General features: G+C 42.5%; 1 protein-coding gene across 2 annotated transcripts in view; it reads right to left on the bottom strand.

The window, feature by feature from the left end:
• Nucleotides 1–13,182, bottom strand: part of ARHGEF18 (Rho/Rac guanine nucleotide exchange factor 18) — a 77,297-nt gene that overhangs the window by 10,599 nt on the left and 53,516 nt on the right. For both annotated transcript variants that reach the window (XM_026654925.1, XM_024194243.2), the window contains 10 exons: nt 12,233–12,350; nt 11,545–11,793; nt 7,388–7,464; nt 5,434–5,612; nt 4,805–4,896; nt 3,240–3,428; nt 2,421–2,558; nt 1,849–1,973; nt 856–912; nt 320–367 (listed from right to left, as the gene is read on the bottom strand). In XM_026654925.1, the coding sequence (XP_026510710.1) occupies nt 320–367; nt 856–912; nt 1,849–1,973; nt 2,421–2,558; nt 3,240–3,428; nt 4,805–4,896; nt 5,434–5,612; nt 7,388–7,464; nt 11,545–11,793; nt 12,233–12,350 (1,272 nt within the window). The remainder of the gene's footprint in view (nt 1–319; nt 368–855; nt 913–1,848; nt 1,974–2,420; nt 2,559–3,239; nt 3,429–4,804; nt 4,897–5,433; nt 5,613–7,387; nt 7,465–11,544; nt 11,794–12,232; nt 12,351–13,182) is intronic.

The raw sequence follows: 13,182 nt of genomic DNA, 5'->3' as shown, positions 1-13,182 counted from the left end.
CATAGACGTGGTGTGTGTATTCTAGAGAGTCATCGTGGGAAGTACGGTGTATCTCAGCAGTAAGGAAACCAAACGGCGCTCAGAGAGGTCGAAAGAAGGGAGCAAAGGATTCCATCCTATAAAGGCACAGGGGGCTAGGCTGCCTCTGCAATACTGGGGATAGTATTGGTTACTCTGGCACCCAAGTCTGAGACAAACCCTGCAGCCTCCGCAGGACCTCGGTCGTTTCCAGTGCTGTACTAAACGACCATCACTACCTATATTTCAGCAGACTGATTAGTTCAGCTTTAAACAGATCTCTTGGATAGCAGCGTTTTACCTGAAGGCTGAGGAGCAACTGGGACAGCCTCTGTATCCGTTGGACGAGCTGAGGAAAGAGAAAGGCGTTATATTCCGGGGAGGTTACGGTGGCAACATTCCTTTGGGCAGTACTAATCTGTTGTCCAGCTAGAGTATCAGTGCCCACTAACACTACACTGGGATTCTGGGCAGCAATCCTCGTGTTAGGCTTTCCTCAGTTTAAGGACTTGATGCTGGTTTCCTCCAACACACCAGCATGGAGCTATGACACACACGCAGCTGCTTGAGCCATCTCTCAGAGATTCAGTTTCACCTTAGTGGACTGAGAGTGAATGGGAAGTAGTTAGCTCACTATACCTAAAACCCATCTTCGCTTTCAAACTGGATTTTACGCTCTGCATTGATTATAGCCAAGTAACTAACTGCAAGGTCCAGGTTGTTGACAAGTCTGAGTCGATGAACATTAAAATGCTATATTTTCTTTTGTATACTATGGAGCCAAACGTCACTTCTCCTTACTCTGTCTTAAAGCACAAACATAGCATATTCTAGTACCTCAGATTCCAGGAGGGGCTGGAAACTGCTGTTGTAATCCAGTCTCATTACATCACTCTGGAAAAAGACAAGCAACAGATGTCCTAGAGCATACTGTAGATAAGAGCACAGAGCTCTTCTCAGCGTCAGTGCACACAGGCTGCTTTGTCGTCACTCTCTCAGCTTTACAATGGGAGCAGGCATATTTAGATGGAAATTTTACAACCATCATTTCAATAGAGAACATTTGATTAGCCCTATTTCAGTTGTGCAGTGTCAGACCCATTTAAAGCACTGCAAGTGTTTGCCGACCTAGAAGACCATATTCCTTCAATACAAGTAAATAGTAAAGTACCATAGAGAAATAGTCCAATAATAATTTATTTCTCAAGTATCAAAAGAGAATGTTCTTGTTTTTTAAAAATTCATTTTGAAATGGATGACTAATGCTGATAAGAATCCAATGTAAAGCAATGAGTCACATTAGGTTCTATTCTATGAAACTCCCCAAATCATTTTAGTGCTAAGAACATTAATTTGAAGAAAAAACAAAGTACAGGGAGTGGGACCATTACAACACACATCTCCTGATACGTCACTGTGTGGCATTACCTAGATGGCCTTAATTAAAGGCAACTTCCCCAAGGGCTCTCACACTTAGGAGGGACATGGGAAATATTTTAGTCAAATTCCAGGTTGAAATAGATGCACAATCATTAAAAACGACATGTAAACAGTACATAATGGACAAGCACTACAAATGTAAAAGTTGCCAAAGTAAGTACATGCCGATTCTTGCACTTCAAATGTAAAACTACAAACCACTAGTTCAACCTTAAAGAACAGTAGTCTTAATGGAGCCAACTTATTTAACACGAGGTAGGACTCTGCCAAGGAGCTGACAACATCAGCGTTTGGGACTTCTGGTTTTCAGTGACTTATTCTCTGACTCCACCATGTTTGTCTAGGACTACCAGGATATGCATGTACAAGGGGGAGTGAAGACTAACGTACTGTGTGAGGTCCTTCTTCTGCATCAAGAGGAAGGTCTTGGAGCTGCACATCTGAACTTATTGCAGGGCCTCTCCGGTCCCTCAGCCTCTGGTCATTACCACAGACCTTCTTCTTAAAACTACCATCTGAAAAAGCAAGTAACCCAGTCAACACACACCAATCTGTGCAACACTGGGTACTTTCTATTAGGAAAAAGATGTAAAAATTGAAACAATTTAATGGGCAAAAGCAGAACAACTCTGGGGTTGGAAGTTTGTATAGTTTTGCAATTTGTTGATTTACTCAGTCACCATCAAGATCATCGATCTGACACTCAGAAACGTGCATAAGCCACCAACAATGGAATGGCCGCATCAGGGTTACCAACACCAAGCCATCTTACCATCCACGTCGGCAATTTCAACAGCCATCATAGCCTATGGGGCTAGTACCAGAACGACTGTGCTGGAGAACAGCTGACATCCTGGGCTTTCACCGAAAAGATTAGTAAGGTGACCAGAATGCCAGCTCCTCTCACTGACACACTGGGTCAGCAGTCCTGCACTGGATCCCCGAAGGCCCCAAAGTCTTACTTTTGTTTGGCACTGTGGTGGTGCTGTCATATCCCCCAAAGGTCTCCGCTCTCCTGGGTAGCCCCAACCCACAGTTGTCTTCAGAACGACAGGTCACGTTGGTTAAGTGTGTGAAGATCAGGTTCTGGAGATTCTCAACTAGGGAAGAGGAGCACAGGTCATTTTAAGGAGTCATGTCCATACAATGAGGCATTGGCACCATGCTATTATGTTACGTATACAACCATTCAAAACTCTGACATGCATCTAGAGATCAGACTGAGCCTCTTTACAGCACAGACGTATTTTCCCTTACCTCATACTCTGAAACCGAAAGGTGCATGTGAAGATGATGCCTCATCTTCAAATGGGGACTCAGGTCATTAGGCCAATCTGGATGGGCTTTCAGAAGGCTAAATCAATGACTCTTCACACATCAGTCACCAATTAAGGTGATGTTTGTTATCTGTGCTCATGCCATCCTTGCTCTCACAGGCAGCCCAACCTCCCTTAATTTGGGACCCTTGCACAGTATTTCAGTGCACGCTGGCATGCTGTCGGGGCACTCAGTAGCCACATATCTGAACAGACTCATGTCTACGCTCCATAATTTGATCTAACTTTTAAAAAATATTGTTCTAACTTGTAGGGAATGTCCACATTACCCATTTCACAGGAGGGCTCTGAGAATTAAGAGTCTGAATAGCACTACCCAAGTACTAACTTTTTAGATACCATTAAACCCCATAGCCTCTCTCTCTTTATATATAGGACCTATATTATCTGCAGCTGTATCTCTCTACCTACACACACAAACACACGTTCCTGTTTTGCACTTACTTTCAGTCACTGCAGATTTCAGGATCACCTCTCCTTGCAGATTCTCTGAGGTCTCCCCCCTGAAGAGGAGTTTGGATCGGGCTCCTTGGGAAAGATCTTCAAACCCATTCATTTCAGACATTTCTAGATAAATCTGTTGTTTCTCATTTAGACTTTGCAAAATCAGATCATCTTTCATGCTCAGACGGTCTAGGGGAAAAAACAAACTAATTTAAACCCTACAAAGCTGTTTAAACCCTACAAAGCAGTTTGTAAAATCAGTATCAGAAACATAATGCTAATTTCAGAAGATCATATTGATTTATTTTGTATTTCTTCTGTTTGTTTGAAGCTCTTACTATCATAAATGGCCAGAAAGAGCCAAATGGCAGAAAAGGAAGCAGATAAAAATGGCCATACTGGGTCACACCAATGGTCCATCAAGCTCAGTATCCTGTCTCTGACAGTTGCCAGTGCCAGATGCTTCAGAGAAAATGAACAGAACAGGGCAATTAGTGAGTGATCCATCCCATTGCCCAGTCCTAGCTTCTGGCAGTCAGAAGTTTAGGGACTCTCAGAGCATGGGTTTGCATCCCTGACCATCTTGGTCCCTATCCTCGCTGAATATATCTAATTCTTTTTTGAACCTGGTTGTACTTTTGGCCTTCACAACATCCCCAGGCAATGAGTTCCACAGGTATGTTATATGAAGAAGTACTTCCTTACATAGGCGCTGACTTCCCCTGTCCCCGGTGGGTGCTCGACCCCCCCACCCACCCCTGGCCCCGCCTCTTCCCGTCCCTGCACAGCCCACACCCCACCCCCATTCCACCCCTTCCCCAAAGTCCCCACCCCACCCTGCCTTTTTCCACCCCACCCCAGCCCTGCCCCCTTCCCCCAAGTCCCTGCCCTGCCCCTTCTCCGCCTCCTCCCCTGAGCGCTCCGAGTCCCCGCTCCCGGGAAGCACTGGGAGGGAAGGGGAGGAGCGGGGACACAGCACGCTGCGGGGGCAGGGGGGAGAAGGAGGCGAGGAGGGGGAAGCTTGTCTGCCGGCGGGTGCAGAGCACCCGCTAATTTCTCCCCGTGGGTGCTCCAGCCCTGGAGCACCCATGGAGTCAGCGCCTATGCTTCCTTATGTTAGTTTAAAACTGCTGCCTATTAATTTCATTGGGTGACTGCTGGTTCTTGTGTTATGGGAAGGAGTAAATTACACTTCTCTATTCACTTTCTCTACACCAGTCATGATTTTATAGACCTCTATCATATCCCCCCGCCACACACACTTTGTCGTCTCTTTTCTAAGCTGAAAAGTCCTAGTCTTTTTAATCTCTCCTCATATGGAAGTTGTTCCATACCCCTCATCATTTTTCTCACATCTCAACAAAAAGTGAGAGGGATTTTTTAGATGTGTTATTTAACAGCAGGAAAAGCCCAATTTACCTGCAATCCTACAACAGTAGTTTGCCTGAAATGATCACAGGATGGGATCACATTCTTAGTCATTAAGTGTCCACCAAGAATAAGAGGGTCATGAAGAGTTAGTGATACTAAGAAGTTGTTCACTGGATGCTTGCATAAACCATTACCTTGAAATTCTTTTATTTTAGCAACTCGTGCTTCAGCCAGTCTCCTTTCTTCTTCAGGCTCACTGAATGTTCCTTCCTCTTCATCAGGGCAGCTATAAAACGAGGCAAGGCAGGAGGAGATTGATTTGATCTATGCATAGATAACCTACTGAAAGCCTTGGCCCAAATCCTGCATCCTTGCTTGGGAGGTGCTTTATCCTGCAGCCTGTTTGCATCTCGCATCCAGAACGCTACTGTTATGTCAGGTAGTGGGCAAACACGCTTCCTAAGGAGGCTGAATCTTCTGACCAGGTCAAGTTACTGACCAATAAAACCCGTGATCTTCTCATATCTGCTGTGATCTGTCTCCTTTAGGTAAGCATGGAGAAAGCAACATGCTCCACTCTTACAAAGAGCATGAAATACAACAGCAAAAAACAAAAAACTAAAAGAGAGTCAAATCTATCTGGCCTCCTGAGAGAAGCCACACTGCCATGACTAGTATATACCTTAGCAAGGATGTGAAATGGAGCATGAGGGACCAGGTTAGTCAAATTTATCTTTACCCCACAAGCAGAACTTTCAGCTGTGCTGAGAGATCAAACACACCATCGGGAAATCAAACCCTCCAACTTTCAGTCATAATTTACCTTTCCACAGCTCTGCGAATGTGCGCCATCCAAGAATTTCTCTCTTCTTTGGAGCTGGTGTGAATTTCATACATCTCTGGTCCTTTTAATGAGGCACTAATTAAGAACATTGCTTTCTCCTCATTAGCTACCTCTCTTACAATTAGCTTTTGCAATGAAATAACTGGTGGCTTAGAGTCCTGCAGAACAGAAATATAAGTTGATGTGTTAAGTTTTGCTGAAGCACTAGATCACACAGCATCTTTAGGGTTAGGGTTTCTTGTCTGTCTGTGACCAATGAAGACAAACTGCGACGGTGCAGTTCTATTGCTGGGGCCATTTTATATTGCACCCGTGCATGGCACAGCACAGAGGAGTCTCAAGGACCTACATTCTAAAAACATGAGACTTGCGAGTTGTGAATTTTGGCTCTTCTGAGTTCCCCAGGAGGGAGGGCAGCATGAACTAGTTGGACTTTGCTTCTTTTGGCACTAATAAAAACAAAACAGGGAAAAAACCAACATCACTGGACCTAACGATACATGAATATAAAAATGAAAGGAGAGAACAGCAGGAAGCAATGCTGGTGCCAAGTTGGCAGGTTAGCTCATAGGACAGGGCTAGAGAGTCACCTTCAGGTCTAGGAAACTGAAACCAGATCCAAAAGGTAAAACCCTTCTTATAGAACATATTAACAGCAACTCTCTGCGATAAACGGTTTCTAAAAGGGTTATATCTGTAACTAGTGTCCCTAGCTACACTTTGTATTTCAGCCAATGTACATCACTTAGATAACCCAGCACTAGGTGAGAAAGGAGTTATTTTGCAGGCTGCTGAACATGCTCCATTTCCACTGCATAAATCCTGAGGGGAAGCAGAGGGGATTCCTGAAACTGTGACATCAAGAAAACTAAGTTTTGCCAACTGTCCTCGGGCTCCCATGCAAGCTGTGTGCTGGGGTCTCTAGGACAATGCAGGAGAGCCAGGTAGATCTATTCACTCCCCTCCCTTCTCTTAATTTTTCTAGGGGAGATTAATATTTAGCTTATTTTAAACAGATCCCATAAATATAAAGGTGCCAAGAACAGATCAATCCATGACTATGGACAGACAATATTCCACCGGGCAAGGTACCCTCCACTAGGGATTAGAGATTTGGGGTGGTGACGAGAGGCTGCATGCTCTTTAGCATTCTAACACACGATATCTAGGTTCTTCTGTAGCAGGAGTTGAGCTAGTGAAGTAGATTTGCAAATACAGTAACAGCCCCATAGGACACAAAGGCTGCAAGCCACACAGAGGAGCGGAGGAGGAAACTCAAACATTTCTAATGACAACTATCCAAGTGCTCCAGCTGTAGTTTTGCAGGTATTACATTTGGGTTTAACATTCAACCTGAATGAGTATGTTTTGGGAAACAGACCAGAAGCAAATATTCCACTCTACTCCAGTGCTATAAAAGTCAAACTGTGTGTGTGTTATCATGAATGGATGAATATGATGTAAAAGCCCCGGTGCAGCAACTTTAGGTTTGGCTTATGTGACCCCAAGATACCTGGTTTGTTTTCTAATCATATTTTTCTTTCAGATATTTTCTCTTTTTGATTCTTCTAAGTGGGTGCTCCTGCAGCTCACAAGGGGACGTTAGTTTAGAACAAACTCCGCTCTCATTACTCTTATGTTTCTATTATGTACAATGACACGTGCACTTCCAGTGGTGACAGATTCCCAACCCACAGAGACGGAGTCTCCATATTAGCTGGTATATGGGTCTGAATTCCATAGACCAGTCAGGCATGTTTGTGCAATCCCCCAGCACAATGAGGCCTCGATCTCAATTGGGGAGCTTGATCACTACCATAATATACATATTTAATATTAATACCACTACCAACATTCTTCTTTTAAGTCACTGTCACTTTAATGAATATTGTGAATGAATATGAATATTTTAATGAAGCAGAAAAATACATACCACAGATGCAAAAGTATATTTTTGGTCCTTTTCTTGCAACAGCAAAAGTACGTCAGTTAACAGGACAGCCAGAATATCTACCAAGGCAACAGGAGAAAAATGAAATGGTTTTAAAGCCAAAAGACTTGATGCAGACAAGCAACCACTTGAGTTAACACTACAGTGTAAATGTCAAACAGTGCAGATGATTTACAGAGAATGTTCTGGTACCAGAAGCCTTTCAGTACTATTCTACATTGTGATGAGCCACTTTGTGATGCAGCCTACCTGGATGGATTATAATCAAGGCCCTGTGTACTCCGTACCAAGTTAGACCTCAATTATGTGGCAAGGACTCTCATTTTCTGCAGCTTCATTTTAAATAAACAACAAAAGGATGCTTTTACTAAAATGAATATAGGCAGTAAAGTAGCCCTTGTGTTATTTATTTTATATTGGTCATAAGAATGGCCTACTGGCTCAGACCAACGGTCCATCTAGCCCAGTATCCTGTCTCTGACAGTTGTCAGTGCCAGATGCTTCAGCAGGCACGAACAGAACAGGGCAATTATCAAGTGATACTGTCGTCCAGTCCTAGCTTCTGGCAGCTGGAGGGTCAGGGATATCAAGAGCAGGGTTGCGTCCCTGACCATCTTGACTAATAGCCATTGATGGACTTGTCCACCATGAATTTATCTAATTCTTTTTTTAACCCAGTTATAACTTTTGGCCTTCACAACATCCCCTACCAATGAGTTCCACACGTTGACTGTGCATTGTGCAAAGAAATACTTCCTTGTTTTAAACCTGCTGCCTATTAGTTTCATCATGTGACCCTAGTTCTTATGTTATGTGAAGGGGGTAAATACACTTCCTTATTCACTTTCTCCACACCATTCATGATTTTATAGACCTCTGTCATATCCCCCCTTGGTCATCTCTTTTCTAAGCTGAACAGTCCCAGTCTTTTTAATCTCTCCTCACATGGAAGATGTTCCATACCCCTAATTATTTTCATTGACCTTCTGTGTACCTTTTCCAATTCTAATATAGCTTTTTTGAGATGGGATGACCATAACTGCACGTAGTATTCAAGGTGTGGGTGGACCATGGATTTATATAGTGGCATTATGATAGTTCTGTCTATTTATCACTTTCCTAATGGTTCCTAACATTGTTAGCTTTTTTGACTGCTGCTGCACATTGAGAGAATGTTTTCAGGGACCCAACCACGATGACTCCACAATCTCTTGAGTGGTAATAGCTAATTTAGACCCCATCATTTTGTAGATATAGTTGGGATTCCTTACTTTTCACTTAACATTGAATTTCATCTGCCATTTTCTTGCCCAGCCTTCCAGCTTTATGAAATCCCTTTGTAAATCTTCACCGTTAACTCTGGACGTTACTATCCAAGTAATTTTGTATCGTCTACAAATTTTGTCACTTAAGTTCATCATATTCACAAATTATCTGGAAAAAGGCATGAACACCACAGGTCCCTGTACAGATCCTTGGTGGACCCCACCTTTTACCTCTCTCCATTGTGAAAACTCACCATTTATTCTTACCCTTTGTTTCCAATCTTTTAACCAGTTACTGATGTATGAGAGGACCTTTCCTTTTATCCCAGGACTGCTTATTTTGGTTAAGAGCCTTTGGTGTGGGACCTCGTCAAAGGCTTTCTGAAAGCCCAAGTACACTACATTGACTGGATCACCCTTGTCCACATGCTTCTTGACCCCTTCAGAGAATTCTAATAGATTGCTGAGGCATGATTTCCCTTTACAAAAGTGGTGTTCGCTCTTCCCGCATGTTCATCTCTGGGTCTGATAATTCTGTTCTTTACTATAGTTTCAACCAATTTGCTTGGTACTGAAGTCAGACTTACCGGCTTGTAATTGCCAGGATCGCCTCTGGAGCCTTGTTTAAAAATTGGTGTCATATTAGCTATCCGCCTGTCATCTGGTACAGAGGCTGATTTAACCAATAGGTTAAATACACAGTTAGTAGTTCTGCAGTTTCATATCTGAGTTTCTTCAAAACTCTTGGGTGATACCATCTGGTCCTGGTGACTTATTCCTGCTGAATTGAGCAATTAGTTCCAAAACTTCCTCTACTGACATCTCAAGCTAGGACAGTTCCTTAGATCTGTCACCTAAAAAGAATACTTAGGTGTGGGGATTTTCCTACACCCTCTGCACTGGTACGATATGAAGGATTCATTTAGCTTCTCTGCAGCACCATTGTCTTCCTTGAGTGCTCCTTTAGCACCTCCGTCGTCCAGTGGCCCCACTGACCGTTTGGCAGACTCTCTCCTTCTGATGTACTTTGAAAATTTTTTGCTAATAGTTTGTGTGTCCTTAGTTACTCTTCAAATTCTTTCTTGGCCTACCTTATTACGCTTTTATACTCGACTTGCCAGAGTTTATGCTCCTTTCTACTGTCCTCTCTAGGAATTGACTTCCAATTTTAAAAGGATGCCTTTTTGCCTCTAACTGCCTCTTTTACTCTGCTGTTTACCCACAGTGGCATTTTTTTGTTCTCTTACTTTTTGTTTGGGGGCAGGGGATGGGTGGGTAAATGTTTAGTTTGAGCCTCCATTATGGGGCTTTCAAGTAGCCTCCATGCAGTTTGCAGGCAGTTTGTCTTTATTACTGTTTAACCTCATTTATGTGTAGTTCCCCTTTTTTAAATTAAATGCAGCCATGGTGGGTTTCTTTGGCATTTTTTCCCCTTCAAGGATGTTAAATTTATTTACATTATGGTCACTATTATCGAGCGGTTCAACTATATTCACCTCTTGTACCAGATCCTGTGATCCACTTAGGACTAAAAATCAAAACCACTTAACTGTCATGGGTCAAGTCAGAGGGTGACTAGCTGGGGCTTTTGTCCCTAAGAAGGCATGTTAGGCAGTTTGGGATCCTGGGATAAGATCAGCAGGTTTCTGTTAAAGTGATCAGCAGTGAAGTAATTAAGAATATTGACATTTAACTGTAATTAGTTGGGGTTGAGATTTAAAGCCTATTGAGAAGGAATGGAGTAGATCACCCCACAGAGCCATTGTTACTGCATTGCTTAAAAACATGACCAGAGTGTAAGGGTCATTTCTACCACAACAACCTTTGTAAATAAGGAAAGCTTAGATTCTGGAGCAGGTTCTGCAACCAGGTGGATTCCAAAGCAAATTCTTTGGCAACATCAAGGGCATTGATCATACTTATTGCTCTCAAATACTAGTGATAGGCACAGCCTATATCAGAAGATCAGATATAGATTAGACACCTATCTGCAGTTCCATGTAGTTATTTCTAATGCATTATGATTATGGACCTCCATCCCAAAGAAAAGCCTAGGTTAAAGAAGCAAAAATTTTAAGATAAGTGGAAAAAGTGGAAATACTTGCTAACTATTCACAACTATTCTAAACACTGTTCAACAGGGCTTTCATATGGTCAGCATTGCAATATCAGGTACATTATTCCTTTAAATTTGCAATGGTCACATACACAGCCCGATCGAATGCACTTTTTGCAGGAATACAAAAGGAACACATTAAAATATTTGCAGAGATCTGAAGATGAAAAGTTCTCCTGAGGCACAGGTTAACACATAAACCCAATCTGCTCATGAGGGAACATGCCTCTGTCCCAGAGCAAAATCCTATGGAACTGTGTGAAATCCACAGGCACCAGATACCTCTGGCTACATGAGATGAGCCAATGAGGCTCTCCCCTTGTACTCTTCAGCAAACAAGTTGTTAACATGTTCAGCTTATGGAAGCCATTTTGATTTTCTGACCAGTCAGTTAGTTGGTGGAAGGAAGGTGTCATGAGGTTGACATGACAATTTTTCAAAGTGTGAACCGGAGCTCGCACAAGATAATGTCTTTCCACAGGAGTCTAAGAAGGTTTGACTCAACACTTGTCATCTATCTAAAGATCTCCCATTTGAATTGGGCAGATTATAAGCAAACTGCATAAGGAACTTATCGTGTACCATTACAGAGTTGCTTATTTGACAAGTCAGGAATAGAACAAGTGCTATTTCCTCCAGGACCCTATGAAACTAGCAGGTTATCATCATCTGACTTTATACTCAATCGATCAGTAATAAACAAACGGAAATCTTGTTTTCCAGTTGTGTTTTTCCCCCTTTTCAGCCCTTTTATTTACCTTTGAGCCTCCCTGATGCGGCTTTCCAGAAGAGCATCCCATCCAGCAGGAGCTGCCGCTGCCCCATGTCATTCTTCCGGAAGAGCAGCCCGTTCTTGAATTTCCCTGATGATTTCAGCTCCATTTTGTACATAATCTCTCTAAGACGCTGCCTCTTCTCACACTCATTTACCTTGGCATCTACATGAGTGATCATGTCCTTAATTAAACTGAGTGCCTGGGACAGATCTTCATAATCCTTAGTGCCAGCTATAAAGAGGCAGAGTGTTGGTTAGTCTGACTTTGCTGCAGAAATTAAGGAAATAATTCATAAAATGAAAGTTATTTAGATTTCCAGGACACACAATGCCCCTTCTAAACAAATCCCAAACATCACCTAATGTGACAGGCTCTGTGCTTAGGAGTTCAAAGTGTCTCTTTGTAGCATAAAGTCCGAAAAAAGCCAAAGCATCAAATTCTGATCAAACTAAGAGGCTAAAACACCAAGATTTCTTGTCTTTAGAGTTAAATCTAATGCTGCCCCTGAGCCTGTGATTTTTGTGGCTCAATAACAACCCTTCAACTGATAAAGGAGTGAAGCGGCAGAGCCTAAAGGGAGTCCCAGACAACCCTCCATGTTTAGAAGAGGGTGGTGCAAAGGAAGACAGCCAGGGCAGAGGGGGCAGGTATTACAGGGCACCTCATATACCTTCTGTATTCTGAATAATACGCTCCACCAGCACTGGGTACTTCGTAATGCGTTGAGTGACTAGGAGGATGCACTCCTGGACACCAAGTCTCCTCACAATAGAAGAGTTACCTATTTTCTAGGGAGCAAAAAACAAAAAACAACAAAAACCGAGCAAGTGGTTAGACAACTGTACGTGGCATAAACTGCATGTTGTGATACAATCTGCATTTGAGATAGCCCTCCGTCTCCTCCCCGCCCCCAATTACACATTCCTTACCTCTTGAAATTTCTCTTTTGTGCAACAAGCTCTCCATTGACTACACGACCCTGTGGCTATTCTTGCACCACAGCCCCATTAGTGTCAATCACAAACTAGCAATAGGCACCTCTTGCACCCAGCAAACCAAAGTTGTTATTTTGACTTGCATCACAGGAAAAATTTGTTTTTAAATGTTATTTACAGCTAGTGCAAAACAGACCTGGACCAAAGCAGAGCAAAATCCAACTTCAAATTGTTGGATTTCCCATTTAACGATGGATTTTCTTTTTTCTTTTATAATATGCCCACTTTTAAAACATATATTTATAAACATCTTCTAATCAGGTTCAACAATATAATTGAACTGAATTACACTTGCTACTGAATGATGTATAGGTGTCTCCTTTACCAGGGTTTTTGGAGTTTAATGCTAATAAGTACAGATCCACTTATGAATGAAAGCATCAGAACCCCAACAGTCAGTCCGATTCCAGGTACTCTGGGATTCTGGCAGCATAATGGATTACAGATTCATGGATCCTCTCTTTGCAGAAAAGAGAATGCATTGCACTTTTAAACTCATTATTTAAATTCTTGACAGTAATGAATTGTCCCCTTTAAAAAAGACACCTCCTAAGAAGATCTATAATTTAGAACAATAGTGGGAAATACTCAGAATGACTGACCTCTAGGATTTAGAAAATTTCAT

Source organism: Terrapene carolina, unplaced genomic scaffold, assembly GCF_002925995.2.
Source record: "Terrapene carolina triunguis isolate 2854851 unplaced genomic scaffold, T_m_triunguis-2.0 Scaffold194, whole genome shotgun sequence".
Lineage (NCBI taxonomy): Eukaryota > Metazoa > Chordata > Testudines > Emydidae > Terrapene > Terrapene triunguis.
The sequence above is the reverse complement of the archived record's forward strand: the minus strand, read 5'-3'. Positions and strand labels throughout refer to the sequence as shown.